Source organism: Carassius gibelio, chromosome A9 (genome assembly GCF_023724105.1).
Source record: "Carassius gibelio isolate Cgi1373 ecotype wild population from Czech Republic chromosome A9, carGib1.2-hapl.c, whole genome shotgun sequence".
Taxonomy (NCBI): domain Eukaryota; kingdom Metazoa; phylum Chordata; class Actinopteri; order Cypriniformes; family Cyprinidae; genus Carassius; species Carassius gibelio.
The window spans coordinates 3,044,677-3,067,245 of NC_068379.1; the positions used below are offsets into that span (position 1 = coordinate 3,044,677).

Genomic DNA, 22,569 nt, shown 5'->3' on the forward strand with positions numbered 1-22,569 from the left:
GTTTTTTTCTAAATTGCAAAATTGTTTAATTAATCCAATATAATGAATGCTTTTTGATGGAAGAAACAGAGGTTTTGTGAATTTTACCTGAGTATTTAAATTAGTATTTAGGGTTGAGAAAATGAGTGATGGTTTCAACAAATGTGTTTTAGCAATTCAGAAAAACTGTAAAACAAGAGTAAACATGCAAAATAAAATCAAGTAAAAACTATCCTAAATGATGATAATTATATTATGCATGCAAACCAATTATCCACTCAGATCTTTTCTGATAATTATTTTCAGATAATAATAAAATTAAGGATATTGTAGAGGGGTTTCCCAAATTAAAATCGTTAATTTTTCAACTTTAACTCACCAATCTCCTTGCCAAGTCTTGAGTGAAGCATGGCTCCGGCAGAGGTGACCACAGCGCAGGTCTTGAAGCCTGGCTCGTAGAGCTGGCTTAAGGGTAAAGCAGGTACAATCTTCTGCCAGCCTAAACTGGAGAAAGGCATTTCAGCCCCATCCAAAGTTCGAACCTTCTCCCCCTTCTTCAGCTCACACAACACCTGCTGGCCACTCTGTTGTGTCCTCCGGCGCCCCCTGTAGGTCACGCCGTGTTTATTATTATTCAGGTAGTCTTTCATAGCTCTCTGCAGGCGAGGACTGAGCATGCCCACTGACAAACTCCCTTTCCACAAACCGTGCACTACGGATTTTGACCTGGGAACGTAGTACTCATCCGGGTCAGAGTCGTCATACCTAGCCTTCCTCCTCCAGCCGTCATCTGCCTCCTCCTCCTCCTCCTCTTCTCCTCCCACCACCTCTTCCTCCTCTTCTTCATCCTGTCGAGGGGAATCCTGGTTATACTCTTGTCTCTCACGGCTGCGGCTCACGGAGGCCGATCTGGAGCCCACGTCCTGGGTGCCGAATGCAGACCAGGCCGCCAGGCTCTGAGGGTCGGGATAGGGGTAGGCCTCCTGGCTGAGCGGACTAGGCTGGGGATCGGCACTGGGATTTTCCTCCTGGCTTTGTTCCTGTTGGGTGTTGCTGGAGGCGGAGGGGGTGGCGGTGGTGGCAAGCCCCAAATGGGTGGCCATTATGGTGCGGGGGTTGCCCTGCAGCGAGGTCAGGCGGCGCGTGTCTGTGTAGGAGAGAGCAGCGGCTGACTGTGGGTCGTCCACTCGTGACTCCATGAAGTAGGAGAAGAGTGCCAGGAACAGCAACACCCAGGCCAGCATGAGGCCGAGGGTCAGCCGCCGCCACTGTTTCAGACTGGACTTCATTTTTCAGAAGTCCTCTCGGCCACACGCCGCTGCACTCCAGACCCAACTGGAGAAGGGTCAGCAGGACGCCTACGACAGGACAGGACTGGTCAACCTCATAACCTGAAAGAAAAACAAACCAACAAATTGTTCTCCGAATATGCCATGCTCCATGATTTCAGCTACAGATCACTAGCTTTAAAAGAAAGAAATCAAAGTTGACCGCTACGATATTCTTAAACACAAATCCACATTTTCAGTTGATTTCCTACAACAGAATTAAGACGTCACCACTCATTAATCCTAAAATGACCTGTCTTAAAGGGTCATGAACTGTCTTTTCATATTATTTTGTACTGTTTGCCCACTGCTACGATTGGCAAACAGTTTACATCCTTGATGGAGACGGACACTTCTTTGATTAAGGTTAAAAATGAATAAAAACTCAATACATATCAAACGGTTTGTAATAACAGACAAGGCAATAGTGAGCACGTAATAAAAACAGTTACTCACACTTGAGTGATGAGACATTACTGTCGGATCCAATATAGTCGGCACGGCATTGTCTTTTAGTTTCAATCTTTCAGAAAATCCTGCGTTGCATTGTGTCTTGTTTGAAAACAAATCTGCGGTAAAATGAAGTGATAAAAAGACTGATGCTGTATGGCTAAAAAAAGGCATTTTTTCTAATAACTTTTGAACGTTTTGTCAGAGAATAGTGATCTTGGTGTCCTTTTTGTCATGCTGAATCAATGGATGCTGATTTTGTCATGACTGGACGAACCACCTTTCCGCTATTTTGAATTTTGACATAAATTGCAATATCTTTTAAACAATTTGACACATTGGCACTAAATTTGGTAGGCTTCATTGTCATTATGTCTCTAAGGGACCTGAGAAGTTTGAACACTGCTCCACCTAGTGTTCCAGAGATATGAGTTTTTTTTTGCAAAAATGCTTATAACTTTTGAAAACAATGTCAAAAATAAGTTTTCCTTTCCAAAACATTATCAAAAATCTAAATTTCTTGGTTTATGCCAATCTCTTTTGTCATTTTCCATCAATGTGCCTGTCTGCCATATTTAAGTGAATTAATTTTTTTTTTTTTTTTTTGCTTCTGCTCTTACAGACTTTGTCCAATTTTGCAAATCATAGTGACATGTTACTCTTTTGTGTTGTTCATTATCACAGATATGCAAGATATCATTAGCAGCGTAGATATTTCATGTCAGCTGAGTTGCACAACTTGTAAATAACCATGCCCTGAACCTTGCAGGTTGTGGGTTCAAGTACCATGTGGACCATGACCGAACCGCAAAAGGTTGCATTCTCTTTATGCTGTTTTTGCAGTTACGACTCTATAGTGCTTATTATTATTATTATTATACCAGATTACATCAAAGTCTGTACCCTAACCGATTTTATATAATTCAACAATGTCTCACAAGCTGTGGGGAGGTTCAGCAATTTTTTGATTTCATTTGGATACATTGTTTGGTTAGACAATTGAAAAGTAACTCCAAGTAGACAGTAACACCAGAACATCAACCTGATATCAAGCAGCTGTCAACCTTACTTTTTAAAGATCGCTTTGAAAAACCATCTTGTGATCTATACATATTCAAATTTTCTCTAACTGCAGATCTCAATTTAGACATGAGAACACCTGCCAGCATAACTCACTTTCCATTTAGTCTATTTGTGGAGAAAAGGAAACCATAACATTTTATGGAACAGAAACCACTGTATCGCATGTGTCAAGTTTGTTTAAATGCACATTAACCAGGCACACACACACACACACACACACACACACAAAAAACTTTATACACAAACACATTTTAACTAATTTAATAGTGCTTGTTCCATAGGTAGCCTTATTTTAACCATCTTATATATATATATATATATATATATATATATAATTAAATGTAATTTTCACAGTTAAAATATGTATCCTGATTCTAAGCCGTTTAAACGAATGCACTTTGAAAAAATATTATTTACTTATCATGGCATAGTTTGTTTTTTTAACGATTTGCATGTTTTGCATTTCAAGTCTTACCTGTTTCTTGCCATTTCATTAATGAATAACTGACAAATATATACATCAAATTAAATGTATTGGTTTGTTAAATGCTAATGTTAAAACTGAATGTAAAATTTCCATCCAATTGGAATACACAGTTTAAATAAATCAATTTAGGCCGGTTTTAATACATAACTGATCATATTTTCAATATCCTAACCCGACCCTTAAATATGACCCTCTCAGAATTTTTCTTTGCCATTTTTTAAAACAAACAAACAAACAAACAAACAAACAAACAAACAAACAAACAAACAGGTACAAATTTACACACCTCACTGCAGTCCTATTTCCTTGAACCCATTAATCCTCAAACAGTTCATCTGTCCCTGAAAGAAAAAAGAGAGCAACAATTAGAGAAGAGTACGAGTTTCTTCCAAACAAACCCACACACACACTGCACATGTGGTTTTGGTTGTTGTCATGATTATGTGCAATTTTGCCAGAAAGGTTTGAAAAGAAAAAGTGAAGTGGATTTTCTGAGACAGTCGAGATGCGGTGGAAGAAAATAAATCCTCAGAGGCTATCTTCTCAAACAAGAACATCTGGACTATTCGTCCAACAACAGATAAGTGGATTAGGGAATCTGGAATCCTTACCAATGGTGCTTTTAAAGTGGGATACTTTTGACAGACTCAGTCAGCAATTAAGTTTGGTCTCTAAATTCATCTGACTAACTAACTAATCATCCAACTGACATGTATGACATGCTAGAAACAATGACGACACACTTCTTATGCTTTAGCCTTCCTTCTCTCTTTTACCCATTCATGAACACTTAGACGCAGAAAAAGTGTCTTACGTTTACAGCAAAAACCAAATCACAGCTGTAGGACAACATCAGACATTCAGACATCCAAAAATTTGACAAACATGAAGCCTGGTATTGAATTAAAAAAACATCTTGATATAATCCACAAATACTACTTGTGTTTTAAAGGAATGGTAAGGATAACTGGACCTCCAACTTTCTTTAAATATCTTATGCTTTTAGGCCATTTATACCCAGTGAAATAATAGAGTGACAGAGTAATAGATTACTATAAATCCATGTCTGATGATGATCAGTGTATACAGACTGGAGAATCATTTTCATTGACAGTATTGACAAATCTATCATTTGTCAGTGATGAAGCTGCTCTTTATTTCACATGCAGATTGAGATACTCTCTACAATTCTTCAGATAACGTCAAAGCCTGTCAATGTTCTCTGAAGTTCTCAATATTTTCTGAAGAACCTTATTTTTAGTAGGATTTTTTTTAAGAACTGTACTTAGGAAAATTCTTATGAACCTCTTAGAATATGTGTGTGTGTGTGTGTGTGTGTGTGTGTGTGTGTGTGTGTGTGTGTGTGTGTGTGTGTGTGTGTGTGTGTGTGTGGTGAGCAAAGAGAGTTAGTGCGGCAGGAAGGATTTTCACATCGGTGAACAGTGAAAGTGTGAAGTGGCAAAAGTACTAAGAGATAAAAGCAAAAGTGGAAATACATTAAGAGTTCAATGTTGAAGTGTAGGGGGCAAAATTAATGACAGAGGGACAGACATGAAAATAAAAATGGTGGGACTCCAGCAAAATGCAAATATGCAATTCTAGGCCTTCAGCTTCAGCTTTGAGATGCTTTAACATTTCACACTGCAGAACACTGCTGTTAAATGAACTACATGACATATTACAACACTTCTCTCAGAGCCATAGCGCACAGGATATGGTTTGGGTTGATGTGACCTTTGATAGAGAGAAAAAAAAAACTAACCACATTTCCTTTAGTCTTAACCTGAGCTAAGTTGAAACTGACATACACAAATATACTGTAACAGCAGAAACCTGCATAAAACCCCAAGTGCAGGTCGATACGACTGAGCCAGGACACGATAAAATAAGCAAATAGACAGAAATAGAGAGAAAGACATAAAAAGGGGCCACGGTAGTGAAAGATGAACAGAGAAGCGTGGGAGTAACACGGCACATCAGTTACATTATTCATTAGACTCGCAAGACCCATCAAACCGGGTGACTTCCCAGAGCTCTTTCAGGTCATTATGCAAGTTACTCTCTCACACACACACACACACACACACACACACACACACAACAACGAACACTCACACACACCCCATTCCCTCGAAACATCTGCAATGGCTTCAGACAAATTAATATCATGTGTAGAAGTAGTACAACACTCATCAAGGACCTGCACTGCACTTTAGCCAGAAGAAAAGATTTTTTTTTTTTTTTGCAAAATTTCATATGTAAGAGAGGTTTCATTTCACAGCTTTGAAAATGGTGTCGGACTAAACACATCATCACTGGAATACAGGCTTTTACTTGCACTTTAAAGCACATTTCAAAGAAGGGCATGCCAGAGTATGTTTGCACAAAGCAAACATTTCACTTTGCAAAGCTCTATTAAATATGCTGGTGAAAAAAATAATAATAATCTGAGCTGTGGTCAATATTGTTTCATTAGCATTAAATGTTCCTGTAGCTCAAGTGGTAGAGCTTTGCTCAACAAGCGCAAGGTTGGGGGTTCGATTCCCCGGGAACACATGATAGGTAAAAATTGATAGCCTGGATGCACTGTAAGTCGTTTTGTATAAAAGCGTCTGCTAAATGCATTCATTTAATTTAAATGACAGCAGCGGGTCAATTAAGCACAAATAGCACAGAAATGAAATATTTCGTTATACATTAACTAAAACAAACTTTATTACAGGATGAAAGTTTTATTTATTTAGGTCATGTTTAATTAAATTTTATATATTGATATATATGAATCTATTAATTAATCAATATATTAATCTAGTCATTTATTAAGCATTGTAAGCTAAATGTATAGTTAATAAATGTTTATGTTAAAGGACTAGGCTACATGAGCTGTACAAATGTGCTGCCTTCACCCAGCTGGAAAAATGTCTTGAATAATCCAACACAGATCTTACCAGCAACCAGAAGGAAAGCCACCATCTGGACCATGTCCCTGAGAAAAACAGAGACGGGCAGAGGAAAGGACAAAGACGAAGAGAGGTTCCTCTGAATCTCTGCTGTGTGGGCAACTAATTGAAATAAATAATCAGACAAACTATATAATAAAAGAAAAATGGCACAAACCGAGAGTATTTTGCATTAAACGCTTCAAAGCCCCTCGTAAGCAGAGTTTCATGGGGGCTGCCTTTGTCAGGTGCATTGACAAGACCGTTCGAGTGAAAAATGATTTTCCTCAGCACATAACTGCAGCTCATAAGTCACAGAAAAACACCAGTCTTGACAGAGCGAGCAAGCGTTCATGCACATCCAGCAGACTGAGCGCAACAGACAGGATCTAATGACAGAGTCAGCAGGACGACCATTTCCAACAAAGTATTGATTTTGATCAAATATTTGTCGTTGGATGCCATGAGAGTAAATGAATGACGGCAGCACGTGTTGAAAGGAGGGAATCTTTGAGAAGTGTGAATCTGCAAAACAAAACCACCACCACCACTACCACATCGATTTGAATTAAGATTTCATATACATTTATTTCTATCATTATTTTAAGTTATAAATTCACATGCACGACTTTTGAAATGTTTGAAGTTGGTAATATTTGATCAAACATAGAAAAAAAAATGGTAAAAAAAGTGTATTTCTTTGATTGTAAAACTGAATTTTCAGCATCATTACTCCAGTCTTTATTACAGTCTCCAGATCCTTCAGAAACCATGCTGATTTACTGCTCAAGAAACATTTGTTATGATCAGTGCGGAAAACAGTTCATATTTGCATTATTTTCCAAAGGCCAGCATAAACTCAACTGAAATCTATTGCAACATTACGAGCGTTTTTAATGTTATTTTATCAATTTACTGCATCCTTGCTGAAGAGTATTAACATACCAGTGTTATTTAATAATTTTCACAAATATTTTTTGTATATTTTTATTATATCTGCTGTATACATTTGCGATATTTTAATTAAAAATGACCAAAAGGGACAACCAAATAAAGTTTTTTTTTTTCTTTTACTAAAATATAATAACCCTGATACACACACACACACTCTGTCTTTTTGGAATTTATTTCAATAATATACAAAAAGGAAGAAAAACTCAACTAGATGCATTAATTAGGCACATTAATGGACTGTTAAAAGAGTTGTTTGCTGCAGCTCAGATCGTGGGCGCACATAAAAACAGTCGTTGGTGGCTCAAAACTGAAAGCATAAGTAGAAAAGGAAAATGGGAGAAGTGAATGGGAAAAGACCAGCTTGTAAAAGTTCTGGTTGAATTCACACCTCCCTTAGCAACAAGCCTCGTCCCCACACATCCATTATTCATAGATTTTGGTCTGATGCCACTTCAACTGAAAAATCTACAGTAATCTAACAGAATATTATAAACTCTGAAGGGGAGATACATTTCTGGGCTGTTTGTAGGCTTTTGTAAATGCTTTAATTTAGACCCTGTCATGCACTTTAAAGTAAGACTAAGAATAATTTCTTCACACGTCTGCGTGCCGGAGGACGCTCAGGAGAAAATTCCCCTTCATCCATTTTGTCACAGGATTGTGAAGCATCCATTTAAATAGCTAATGTTCAAGCCGAGCTGGTATACATCACAGGACACTTCAGAGATGGAATCAGTGAAGGAGACGGAGGATATAGGCTGCCAGAGGCATAAACATCCTATTTGCTATTATAAGGTAATTATAAAGCTCTCTCTGAAGGTATGAGGCCACAAGCAATCTGATTATATAACAGCAATACCTGGATGTTTGGTTTGAAAGGATGTCGACCTTGAGAAATGAACATCAAGATGAAATGTATTGGATCTCATTTGGACCTTTTCAAGATGCCTTGCTTATTTACTATGTAATGGAGCTCATTTGGACGGCACCACTTTATGAGATGGAAAACTTATTTACGGAGAGCCAATCCTTCCTGTACAAGCACAAAACAACTTGGTTCTATGATAAAGAAAATGCTTTTTAATGCATACTTGTGTCTGAGTCTGATCAATCTAGACTTTGTGAAAACACTGTTTCAAAAGCAGCATTTATAACACGATTGACATTAATTTTGCGGATGTCCTTGTGGAAATGAAACGTTAACTTCAGAAAACCAAAGAAAGTCAAATCTGATGTTTCCAAACACACCAACTGTGCATGCATTATCACTTCACATTATCAAATTTATGTCGGTTTACAAATGGAAAATGTTAACGTATAACTTAAGAAAATAAGTAAACACATTGTCTTTGCCTGTAAAACAACTAACATGACTAAGATATCCAGAAATAAACATGAGTGGTTGAACATGCTTCAAAACTAGATGCACTAACCTCAAGAATGGTGACAACCAACAAATGTTAAAAAGATTAGCTCTTTACGTCAAAGTACAACAAATAACTAACATTAAATGATAAAACAACAAAATTATTATTAAGTCAGCAAACAGCAAAACAATAATCCTATAACAGTAACTGCGTAATTTATTCATGCTGCAATGCATGCTGGAAACTCACAAAGCCAATAAACAATATGAATTTCTTTATTCAGACAGCCGTGCTTGACTAGTTGGGGCAACATTTGGGGTAATTTTGTTGGTCTGACAAAGGTTTTTATGTAGTTTCAAGAATTTATTTAAAATATTTTTTTTATTATTTGAGACTCAAAAGGTTTCGTTAACTGGAAAATGTGCAGTTGCATTTTTTTTTTTACAGTGTGACTGTTTGTGCAGATGTCTGATAAAATACAGCTGACTTTCATATTGTGAAACCCAAAAGCAACATTTGCACTTTCAAATGGTTAAGAAAAACTTTAGTTGTCATAGTAACAACTTTGAAGGCACTGATCCATTTCTTTTTTTCCTCAAATCTATCTTGGGGAGCATTTCACCTGCATTTCCCCGAAAAAAAAGAAGAAAAAAAAAATTGTGTGTGAAATGTAAAATTTAATTGAGCAAAGGTGCAAATAAGTCATTATGACATTTAATGCATTTTGAATAACAGATGTCTTGTGTTAGAGGTCATCTTAATTTTGGGGACCTAATAATTGGAAGCGGGAAGCGTCTAATGATGTTAAACTTCAAAAGCTATGGTTTCATTAGATAAATATGAAAAATGTGCAGGCTTGTGGTTTCAAGGAAGTTTGCAAACAATGAATAACATGCATTTATGATAAGCTATGGCTTACTGTTGTTACTGTGCTCTACGGTTAATGCATTATGGATGTTTGCTTTGTGTTTTTAATTTTAATATGTTGCATAGGTTGTTAAGAGTACATATTTTATCTCTTCTATGCATTACCTGTTTGAAAGAGCTGCCAGCAAGACATTTCAAAATAAGAGTGTATGTGCCACATTCAAAAGGAATTAAATAAATCATCTTTGAACTACTTATAATTATAATTGTTTTCAGTTTAGCTGTGAATAGAAATGTAAATAATGTTTAAAATTACCACTTGTCATTTGAACCTTTGCAATATTGGTTTACAAATATTTACTTAGAAGAAAGAAAGAAAAAAAAAAAGTTAATTATGTAAACTGACATTTAATAAATCAAAATCTCAAAAGCCCTAGTCACTGTTACGAGGGAAAATGTATTTTTCAGGACATCAATGCAGAGGTCATGGCTTGACATGTTGTGGCACTAAAAGAGCAACACTCATTAGAGAGCTGTAATTCATACACCATATTGATCCGTCTGCAGTCTGATGACGGAAACATAAGCGCCTTCAAATCAGAGTCAAAATGAGTGATTCAATACCTCAGCGGAAAAAGGGAATCGAGGAAGAAGTGAAAAGAAACTCAATCCAGAAATAAATGCATAATAAAAAATAAAAAAAAGTTCAGCCACAAACAAAAAGTATCATAATGTACTCCCACTCATGTCTTTCAAAACCTGCAAGACTTCTTGTTGCTTTTTCATATAATGAATCTGAATGGGAACCAGAGCTCTTAAGCAAGATTTATTACCCATGTCACCATTCGCTTTCATTACATGGAAAAGATTGTTCCATGGAAGGAAAGACCTAATACTGGTTGCCACACTAGTTGATAGTCATGCAGAGAGGATTTTAGGTCAAATACTCCTATGAGGCAAGAAAAGAGTTCATCTTTTCTTTTGTGGAGGAGGAGCAGCACAATAACACTGCCATTGAATTTCCCACCACATGCTCTCCTCTTTCCCGAGGCCCTGTGGAACATGAGAGCCAACTCATAATTGCACCCAGTGTCACTCAAGAACCCTCGAATGAGGCAAGATTCATGTTCATGCGTAATTTAACACCATAAAAAGGGAAGGGAAAAAACCAACAACTTGATAACAAAAAGCACCACTCAACACCGGTAATGGTTTTCGATGTGCGTCTTGCAGTTACGTTAGTGCCATGGAGTGGAACATTTAAGTTGCCATACCACTAATGCCTCCCAACAAATTTGCTTATACATGCACACTGCTCCTACGAACCCCTACGAAGTTGAGTCAAAGGGGCTTTAAACACTGCACATGGAAGCACAGCTGTGAAGAGGTCCACTCCCACTCTTAGTGCTAGACTAAATCATTGCATTTAAATAAGTCTGGCTCAGCTCTTTGCTTCTGATCCTCATATTAAACTTGAACTGAAGCCCGATCAAGAAGGGCTGCTGTAATTCTCATAAACAGCAGCAGTGTCACCAAAAGTTTGGCGATAAAACTAGAACCCTGAAATCTGAACAGACTCAGTCTGTTCCAAAACCTAATTTGTTACCTATGTAGGCAGCATTAAAAGAATAAAAAAAATAATAAAATAAAATAAAAAACCCTCATCATTATTTATTCACCCTCATGTTATTTCAAATAGTTGGAGTGATTTAGTTCACACCACTTATTTTACAACACAAAGTTTGTTTTTCACATATCAAGGAAGAATGGTTCTGCTTCGGTTTACAATATCTGATGTGCATATAAAAATCCTAAATGAAGCCTGGTCATAGTTTTTGTGCAATATCACGATTTTTGATCGTGGATGATTAAAATGTCTCTATGATCTGCTTTTGAAAAAAATATTGTAGTACTGTGTTAACTCAGTGGTACAGTTACACTCATAGGACACTGCACTTCACAATCACAAAAATATATTATTTGTGTGCTCCATGCTGGTTAAACATTTATTTTGCGTGCTGACATGTGCCTTCTCTGAGCTCGTACACCTGAAGCGTGCGCACACTAAAAAGCATGTTAAACCGCACCTGATTATTGTTATCTTTCATGTTTGTTTGTGCTAATACTATCTGAGTGCACCAATACAGTCAAAAACACAAGGTTTACATATACAGGTGCTGATTATTTAATAAGAATATCATCAAAAAGTTAATTTCACTAATTCCATTCAAAAAGTGAAACTTGTATATTATATTCATTCATCACACAGAGACTGATATATTTCAAATGTTTATTTCTTTTAATTTTGATGATTATAACTGACAACTAAGGAAAGTCCCAAATTCAGTATCTCAGAAAATTTGAATATTGTGAAGAGGTTCAATATTGAAGACACCGGGTGCCACACTATAATCAGTTAATTAACTCAAAACACCTGCAAAGGCCTTTAAATGGTCTCTCAGTCTAGTTCTGTAGGCTACACAATCACGGGGAAGACTGCTGACTTGACAGTTGTCCAAAAGACGAACATTGACACCTTGACACAAGAAGGGCAAGACACAAAAGGTCATTGCAAAAGAGGCTGGCTGTTCACAGAGCTCTGTGTCCAAGCACATTAATAGAGAGGTGAAGGGAAGGAAAAGATGTGGTAGGAAAAAGTGTACAAGCAATAGGGATAACCGCACACTGGAGAGGATTGTGAAACAAAACCCATTCAAAATGTGGGAGAGATTCACAAAGAGTGGACTGCAGCTGGAGTCAGTGCTTCAAGAACCACTACACACAGACATATGCAAGACATGGGTTTCAGCTTCGCATTCCTTGTGTCAAGCCACAACAGACAGCGTCAGAAGCGTCTCGGTTCAGAAAGGACTGGACTGCTGCTGAGTGCTCCACAGTTAAGTTCTCTGATGAAAGTAAATTTAGCATTTCCTTTGGAAATCAGGGTCCCAGAGTCTAGAGGAAGACAGGAGAGGCACACAATCCACATTGCTTGAAAGTTTGAACAGTTTACACAGTCAGTGATGGTTTTGGGTTCCATGTCATCTGTTGGTGTTGTTTCACTGTGTTTTCTGAGGTCCAAGGTCAACACAGCCGTATACCAGGAAGTCTTAGAGCACTTCATGCTTCCTGCTGCTGACCAACTTTATGGAGATGCAGATTTCATTTTCCAACAGGACTCTGCACCTGCACACAGCGCCAAAGTTACCAGTACCTGGTTTAAGGACCGTGGTATCCCTGTTCTTAATTGGCCAGCAAACTCGCCTGACCTTAACCCCACAGAAAATCTATGGGGTATTGTGAAGAGGAAGATGTGATATGCCAGACCCAGCAATGCAGAAGAGCTGAAGGCCACTATCAGAGCAACCTGTGCTCTCATAACACCTGAGCAGTGCCACAGACTGATCGACTCCATGCCATGCCACATTGCTGCAGTCATTCAGGATAAAGGAGTCCCAACTAAGTACTGAGTGCTGTAGAGGCTCATACTTTTCAGTTGGCCAAGATTTCTAAAAATCCTTTTTGTATTGGTCTTAAGTAATATACAAATTTTCTGAGATACTGAATTTGGGATGTTCCTTAGTTGTCAGTTATAATCTTTAAAATTAAAAGAAATAAACATTTGAAATATATCAGTCTGTGTGTAATGGATGAATGTTATATACAAGTTTCACTTTTTATTGAATGGAATTTCTGAAATCAACTTTTTGATGATATTCTAATTATATGACCAGCACCTGTAAATACAGTTGGTTATTTATAAAGTGAAAGTAAACAGTTGCGTGCAAGTTGGGAGGAGACACTGCTTGTGATCTAAGGGGATTTTTTTTTTTTTTTAAAGGAGTGGGTGGATTTTTATCATTACAGGGTGGTATCAGTAACACAAACTTCCAACACACATTTATGTCCAAACACCATGCAAAAGTGAATATTGCGTAATAGGTCCCCTTTAAGAGAGCGTAAATGACATATTTAAATATTTCTGGTGAACTATCGCTTTAAATATTAATAGAACAGCAAAACGCAGAAAAATCTCTCACTGCTCTTCACTGAATAACTTAAACAATTCATTTTCATGTTTCGCGTGTAAAAAAAAAACAGCATTTTTCACACAATTCACTTATCTGTATACCGCTGTTTTCACGGTCATAAAAACGGGCTGATGACTTCCTTGTTCTATGAAGTCCCTCCTTCGTGACGAGTTCTGGTTGTGCCAGCGGTTCCTGTGTTGATGCGCATGAAAATCGCATTAGATTTTTTTGCACAGCGGTACCATCTAGTTAACAAAGCTAAACAGCGTTGCCCTTTGTGTAATAAGTTGCAGAAACTGTTAAACGCACCAACTATAAATAATAAAATACACTTACCGGTAGGGATATGCCGGTATCAAATTTTCCTGTTGCGGTTAATTGATAATGCTTTTATCACGGTATACGGTATTATCACGGTATTTTGTTTTTAAAAAAGTGGTCATAATACAGTATAACAGGTTAAATAACTTTTTTCTTTTAACAAAAATAACTAAACATTTAAAACAAAGCAATACAGAAAAATATATCAAAGTTAAATGTTTTACACATTAAAGTGCAAAAGAACTATAAAAACCAATATTTGGGTCATTCTACAGAAACGTCCACATTTGGTATGGCAAGATCTCTTAAAATTGATTTCTTTTTCTAACATTTAAACTTAGACCACATTATTAGATTACCCTTTGACTTTATGAGTACACATAAATTACAGCTTAATGATTTTTTATTTTTTGTGTGCATGTATTTAAAGACCGCATACACCATTTTTTTGTCACTGGTGTTACCTTACTTCTTTAGCGATATTAAAGGTGTTATGAATTTTTTTTTTAATTTTTTTTTCAGCACATGCAGTCAGAGGTACAGAAAATTTATGATGATCTAACTAATACGGTGATTATGTTTTATTTATTTTAATCAGGTTTGTTAAAAGTGTGACTGAATGATGTTAGTTCAATTGCACAACCATGTATTTGCTATAACAATGAAAATATTTGAAAAAAAGGTTTTAAACAAGCAATAATACAATCATTTAAAGCTTAACTCTTAAGTGCAGCAGAATTCAATGAATTTAAAATGATCATTATGCCACATATGACAGATTTTATTTAATGTGAAAGAAAAAAAAAACAGTAACACCAGTGACACAACAAATCACCAGTGACATACATAACATATACAAATGACTCATTTCATAAGAACTGAAATCAGAGTTAGAAAAATATTATAGACAACATTTTAACTTATCATTTTAACTTCATTTCTTCACCATTTCATATCTTCGTTTCTAACCGATGATCTTGTCTTTCAGTTTCTCTATTTTCCTTTGTTTCCTTTGTGCATCTCTCCTACGTTGTCGAGTGAGTGAGAGAGAGTTTGTGTGTGTGTGTGTGTGTGTGTGTGAGAGTGAGCGAGAGAGAGTGCTCTTGTTTCTGTGTCATATCAGGACACAACTCTGTATAATGACATGGGTATGACACAGGTATTACAAGGAGAGGGTGACTTATGAGGACATAACCCTTGCCCCTATTTTTCAAAATGCATATAAATCATACAGAATGAGATTTTTTGAGAAAGTAAAAATGCACAAAGTTTCCTGTGAGGGTTAGGTTTAGGTGTAGGGTTGGTGAAGGGCCATAGAATATACAGTTTCTACATTATAAAAACCATTACACCTATGGGATGAACATACTTTTCAAAAAAACAAACGTGTGTGTGTTTGTGTGTGTGTGAGAGACAGAGAGAGAGAGAGAGAGAGAGAGAGAGTGAGTGTGTGTGTGTGTGTGTGTGTGAGAGAGAGTGAGTATGTGTGGGCATGTTTTTGTGACATATCAGGACACAACTCTGTATAATGTCATGGGTATGACACAGGTATTACAAGGAGAGGGTGACTTATGAGGACATAAGCCATGTCCCCATTTTTCAAAACACTTATAAATCATACAGAATGAGTTTTTTGAGAAAGTAAAAATACACAAAGTTTCCTGTGAGGGTTAGGGTTAGGTGTAGGGTTGGTGAAGGGAGATAGAATATACAGTTTCTACAGAATAAAAACCATTACGCCTATGGGATGTCCCCACTTTTCACAAAAACAAACATGTGTGTGTGTGTGAGAGTGTGTGTGTGAGAGAGAGAGAGAGAGAAAGAGAGAGAGAGAGAGAGTGTGTTTGTGAGTGAGTGTGAGTGTGTATGTGGAGGTACTGTATGCTATGCACTTTTATATCTCTTTCACCATTTATTTCTGTATTTGTAACAGTTCAGTTTGTACCTTGAAATGCTGGGTGATCTATCTGGTGATGATTGGGGGGGGGGGGGTCAATGCTCCTGCTCTGACTCTTTGCCTTTATCTTTGCTGACGGGCCCTCCATGCCTTTCGCTCATATCTCTTCTCCCTTTCACTCAAATCACTTACTCTCTTTCTTTTTTGTGTGTCAATGTCACGGACATAGCTCTGTTTCCTTTTCTGCAAATACTCTGCTCTGCGTTCAGAATCAGCATCCCTACGCTTTCTGTATAGTCGCTGTTTCTCAGCTGCGCTCAGTTTAGCCGTACCCTCAATTTAGAAATACATGACCAAAGGAGGATTAACAATGACAAAGAAAAGTTAGAATCACAATTTTAGTGCTATTTTATGCAAAATAACTAAATGAATAGCTTTGAACAAAGTTTATCTATAAAAGGGAGTCACTGGTGTTACTGATCTTCACTGGTGTTACCCATAAGGAAGGTGACACCAGTGACAGTAACACCAGTGACAATTTTCATGAAAACTGCATTTTACAAAATGCCTGCTGCAAGGTATCAAACCACATGTTGTCAATCATGGTGTACTCACTAAATTAAGTAGTTTAATCCATTTGTATTCTAGTTTTTTACAATGCCCAAACAATAAAAGAGGTCATACCAGTGACTTCAACTAAAAGCTTCATATGAAATCATGAGATAAATGAGAAGATTTCTGATAATTGAAAAGAGACAGTGGACTTACCATGGGCTTCTCTTCATAGATCTCCAGAAAATTGGAAGAAGGAAGTCGAGTGATGTCATCAGCGTGATTGTTATTTCAAAATAAGAGCTTTTTTTGTTAAACGGTAACACCAGTGACACAACTCCAGGGGACCACTACTTTCTTTATATATTTTATAATATTTATTTAGCATTTTGTTTTTTAATGTAATTTACATCATATATTTGATAGTTATGGACACATGGTTGTATTTCAAATGAAAGAAAACACTGTTTTTGACCTCAAAATAAAGCATTTTCCCTCTGTACATGACTGTGGGGACGAGCACTTCTGTGGTGCTTGGAATTCTAATTAATTAATAAAAATCAAATATTGCCACATTGATGGCTCAAGAAAGTGTAATTGTTCAAATAACATATTGTTTCATTTTAAAATATAAAAAAATTGTAAACCTAAAGTGTTTTTCAAGTGTAATATTTCTGTAAAGGCTAGGGACAGAAAAATGGACATTTCCGTAGAATGACCCATTTATCACTTTACAGTAAGACCTCATTAGTTAAGGCAAGGCAAGTTTATTTATAAAAAATAGAAAATTATTTTACATGAAATACAGTGTAATCAATTCGGACATCGCATAGTGCCCATTCAATAAATGCACAGCTAAACAATGTGCAATAGCTGCATTTACTATAGAATTTATTAATCTTTGTTAAAAAATACAAGTCTTACTTCATGTTAGCTCATTAAATAACACAGTTGCAACTTTCAATTTTAACAATGTGTTATTAAATATTGGAATACCTAAGATTAATGAATGTTCAGAATAATTTTTTCATTGGCAGTTTATGTTAACTAATGAAGCCATAATGTAAAGTGTCAATGAACAATAAAAGACCAAAACACATCTAGGGCATTTGTAGTCCAGATAAAATTAAAAATTAATGTTTGAAGATAAATAACCTATTAAGTCTAAATATTTCAGTAGTTGGTTCTGTAATAAACACCATAGGGAAAACACTAATCTGAATGGTTATTTAAGATTATTTGGTAACACTTTAGAATAAGGTGCCATTAGTTAATGTTAGTTAACTACTTTCGTTAACATGAACTAAGCAAGAATGATCCTTCTACAGCATTTATAAGTCTTAGTTCATGTTAATTTCAACATTTACTAATGCATTATTTAAATCAAAAGTTGTGCTCGTTAACATTAGTTAATGCACTGTGAATTACCATGAACTAACAATGTGCTTCTCATGCGTGCTTGTTCACATCAAAGCGCATGCGCTCTTTCAAGCAGCACACAGTGGTGTTGTGCATTTTAAGCAACTGATGGGAATACCCTGCTAACACACGACGTAACAGTTACGTAACGTACTGGTAATTTTTGGTAATTCCATGACTTACCAATTGACAACGTAACTACGACGTCGCATTCCCGTAATTTTATTACCATCACATTACCAACTCACAACGTCGTCAGTACGTCCTTCCAACGTGACCAGATAACCAAGAACGTCCCAGATAGGTCCTCTGTTGGTAATATATTGGTAACTTCATGACTTACTGGCAACGTAACTACAACGTCGTATGCACGTAATATCATTACCATATTTTTTGTACGTTCTTTATATGCTCTCTGAGTATAGAGCTATTTAAAAAGTGTGATTAAACTTCAGACACAAGATTAAACGTTCCATAAAGATAAAATATGTTTATTTTCAACAAGTCAGAATATGGACATGCTTTTAAGCTTTTAATGACGTGACATAGAGGCGCGCGCTTCCACAACTGACGCACCGCGCGCACAGTATTGACAAGAAAAGAGTTGTGAAACTTTCTATCTCGTATGGAGTTATAACGTGAAATAATGACACAGACTGGCTCATCATCTCATCTGCAGCAGAGACTGTTGTATCAGAAGGACAGCGCGTTTGTTTGACGCACTTTTCACTTCAACTGTGTCTGACTGGAGAATTTAGCTTTCTGAGGTGAGTCTTACAATTTATAATAAATAAGTGGGTTGATAAAATGTATAAAACAAAGTAAAAACAAAAGTCTAACGTCGCTAAAACCTTTTTTTTATTATTTTATTGTTTTTATTGGCCTTCTAGCCGTTGAGTTACCATGGCAACCGCTACACATCAGCTGCTGGAGAGGAGAGGACTCGTCTGACATTTTTTCTGTTTCTCGTCTGTTATACCAAAGAAAAGGCCAACAACTGCGACAGATTTGTTAAGTAACACGTTAATATTATCCACAGTCTACTTTAAGTACTTTTTGTTAATATTTATACCTCTGTGATTATGGTATTTTTCCTGAAATGTCTGCTATCAAGTATTACGCTAGCATAGAAACATAATTAACGTTATAGCATATTAGATTTGAGCTCTTATTAATGAAAGTTTGGGCTTTTAATTACATGGGTAAAGGATCGGTTTTGATTGCTTTGTAAATGTTTTTGATGGTAATTTGTCAATAGATAAATGAAGTAAAGTTAAGCTAATTAATTTAACCTAAAAGTCTGCACTGTAGAGTCTATCAGTGACGTCACTCGCGGTCTAAAATGGGCTGAAACTATTTCAAACCACTGTTTCAAGCTTGTTCTGATTTATCATTGTAAACAAATATTGATTAAAAAAAATTGTACAGTGATTTCAGAAGTGTCTTAAAAACCCTCTAAAACAGAGGGGAAGTTCCAAGAAAATGTCTAAAGGGAGCTGCTGACAGAGATAAAAAACACAGGTGATGCTACAAAGCTTATTAAATTACTTCATATTTATTTTTTACAATATATCATCATGCATTTGTAAAATCTAAACATGTGAATTCTGGTATCTTAAGATTTTTGTATGTTTTCCATATTACTATTTTTCTTTTCTGCATTTCCCCTATTCTCTAGTTTGTGTATTTCTAATAAGGAGCTGGAGGCCGTGAAGAAACAGATCCATGATATTGTGGAGAAGCAGGCCCAGCTGAGCGAGTGGAGAGCTGTGCTGGAAATATTCAGGGGTTGATGCTCATAAGTCCAGGGTAAGTATACAGCTAACCCTACTACCACCTCTACTCTGTGTGGTTCTCTGCAAAGGCCCGGTGTACCCAGGATGCGATCTTCCCAGATGTCCTTCACCCTATTTTACAGTGTAAGACATGATCCAGGCCCTGGGCGACGACCTCTCTCCATCCGCCGCCTCCGGTCTTCAGGATCTCCACCAGAACCCGATTCGCTCCACTTCGCGAGACAGAACGCAACGCTGTGATCATCGGAGACTCCATCATCCGGCACGTTCGTGCTATGTTAGCTGAAGGTAAAGTCCACACTCACTGCTTCCCTGGTGCTCATGTTCTTTATATTTCTGCACAGATTCCCGTGATCCTGAAGGGTGAGGGGAGCATCGGAGCGGTCGTGCTTCACGCTGGGGTTAACAACACCATGCTACATCAGACATAGACACTGAAGAGAGACTTCAGGAGCCTGATCAAGATGGTGCGCAGCATATCGCCTGCATGATGATAATCGTGTCAGGACCACTTCCCACATATAGATGAGGACATGAAAGGTTCAGCAGACTTTTTGCTTTAAACGAATGGTTATAGTCATGGTGTAAATAACAGAAACTGCTTTTTGTTAATAATTGGAATCTTTTCTGAGAGCGTCCTAGGCTTTTTAGATCTCCTGTTGGACAACATCTCCAGGACACTTCGCTCCATATGACTAGTAAGCCAATTCTCAAATAACTGTTATGATGACTTGTGTTCTACACGCTCAAATAGAAGTACTACTACAATAAAAATTGTGTTTGTTCCAGTGTTAATTTTGACAGGCATTTTTGATTTAGCATTCGTCTAAACTCCACCAAACTACTGCTATAAACATGAGCCCCGTCAGCCTGGTCGTGGCGGAGGTGTTGCAACAATATATAGTGATATTCTCAATGTTACCCAGAAAACAGGATACAGGTTTAACTCTTTCGAAATACTTCTGCTTAATTTTAGACTGTCAGACATGCAAAAGAAATCTAATGTATCTCTTGCTCTGGCTACTAGGGGTGTGACGAGACACTTATCCCACAAGACGAGACGAGACACGAGACTGGGCATGAGAGCGAGACAAGATTTTTTTTTTGTTTTTAAGAAATCCTCAATGATAAAATAAATATTTCATTTTTCTCTACTCCTTTTTCGTAGTACATACATTTTCACATCAGTTTATTAAACGTAAAAAAAAACATATTTAGGGCCCTATGAAATGTTTATTTTTTTCCCCAGCATATTATTTTTTATTATTATTGTTAACAAATTCTGTATTTTAGCATGTCTAACTATTTGAATGCATAACACAACTTAATTTATTCATTTCATTTTTTCTTAAAGGTAGCCTTTTTACTGATATAGATATCATACCTCAAAGTGTTGTTACTGACCACTTCCTTGTATCGTGCATGCTGCATATTACTGATATTAACTATATTTCCAAAACAAGCATTATGAATTTAAGAGCCTAACATTACATTTATAACAATCATTGTTAATGTTTGAATTGTATTTCAGGGCAGTTTGTGAAAACAGATAATCAAGAGAAGTCAGTTCCAGATCCACCCTCCACACCAGACCTCTCTCTCACGAGGATTGCTGTCTACTAGCATATTGTGTTCTCTTCAGACTTCGGGGGATGCAGATATTACTCAGGCACACGAACACTTGAATATTGAAAGAATGGAGAAAGTAAGAATTACTTAAGATTTTAGAATTTAATGTTACTTGCTTATATATACATATATACATATATATTTTTGTGGCAGTGTGAACTGGCCATAATGCTGTATGATAGGTGTGAGATTCATTAAACTTGATTTGCTATAATACATCTGTTCATAAGCTATTGCATATTATTTTCAATGAATTATTTGTTATTTATTAGCTGACGTATTATTGTGGGAGCTTGTGGTTAGTTGATGAATGTGTGCATTGTTAATGATAATATTTAAATGCAGTGTACTGAGTGCTTACTAAGACATGCATGTTTGTGCATAATGTTTTGACCCTGGATGCTTACAGAAGGGTATAGATATTTAAATATATGGAAATGTATTCATTATTAATATATCTCAATCTATGTGCTTCTGTATGGGCTGAATGCTTTCATTCATATTTCGCTGTATATCCTGTTTTTATTAATAATCTGGGTGTATTACTGTTCATATTTGCTTGTTAATAAATTAACTGAATTAATTTCGAGTATGTATTCATCATTCACAGCTGCTGAAACATCATTTAAATTAGTTTGGGCATATGAGGACATAAATTAGGTTCAAGTGCTGCATGTCCGCCCATAGAATAATTATAAAAAAAAAAAATATAACCAACTGATTACCAGCACACGACCACCGATCCGCGACGTTGCCACGACGTCGCAGTTACTTACTGGCAACGTCACTAAGTTACGTTGTGGCGACGTATACGCACCTTTCACTTTTCCGGTTGCCACGACGTAACTAGTTACGTCGCCACGACGAAACTAGTTACGTCGCCACGACGAAACTTTGGTCACCAGATTACGTCGCAGTTACGTAACAGTTACGTAATGTTGTTAGCAGGGTACTATTCTTAAAATGCATTCCAAATTCTGAATAATTTGTAATGTATATTTATTCACGGTATTTAGAAGTGCCCACTATAACAATATTGTGCATACTAATCACCGCAATATATTGCATTACCGAATACCGGCACAAGTCTACTTACTGGTTGTGGACCATAAACAATGCCTTCTCCAGACAAAAAGGGAACTGCTCCATCTTTCAAGAATAATCTTTGTGCGAATCCGGCATTAAACTGATTGAGATTGAGGAAGCTGTCCTCAGCTAAATGTGCTGCACATAGATTCACATGTGGATTATCATTTTCGGGCACAGAGTTAAACAAATTGTAACCATTAATCTCTAAGTACAGCGTCCCTGGGAAGCCCAAACAAAGGTGATTGGACTCAGAGATGAAAATAACAGCGTTTCGACAACATGGCGACAAACGCACTCTTCAAACGCAACTCTTCCTCATCCTCCGTGTGAGGGCAACAAGGCCACGCCCCCCTTTTTGTGTATTAATGTGGGCGGAGGTTA

General features: G+C 36.8%; 1 protein-coding gene and 1 long non-coding RNA gene across 7 annotated transcripts in view; one reads left to right on the top strand and one right to left on the bottom strand.

Annotated features, from left to right (window-relative positions):
- The window catches only part of LOC128019426 (beta-galactoside alpha-2,6-sialyltransferase 2-like), a 62,569-nt gene that overhangs the window by 21,178 nt on the left and 18,822 nt on the right, over positions 1–22,569 (bottom strand). For 3 of the 6 annotated variants that reach the window (XM_052605404.1, XM_052605408.1, XM_052605409.1), the window contains 2 exons: positions 3,614–3,668; positions 359–1,370 (listed from right to left, as the gene is read on the bottom strand). In XM_052605404.1, the coding sequence (XP_052461364.1) occupies positions 359–1,268 (910 nt within the window). In that variant the 5' untranslated portion in view covers positions 1,269–1,370; positions 3,614–3,668. Of the gene's footprint in view, positions 1–358; positions 1,371–1,763; positions 1,877–3,613; positions 3,669–6,275; positions 6,571–22,569 lie in introns of those variants that run through there. The other 3 variants (XM_052605407.1, XM_052605406.1, XM_052605405.1) reach the window with 3 other exon arrangements.
- Positions 17,795–21,166, top strand: LOC128019441 (uncharacterized). Its single transcript, XR_008185154.1, has 3 exons — positions 17,795–18,441; positions 18,565–20,168; positions 21,002–21,166. It is a non-coding gene; the product is annotated as an uncharacterized LOC128019441 (long non-coding RNA).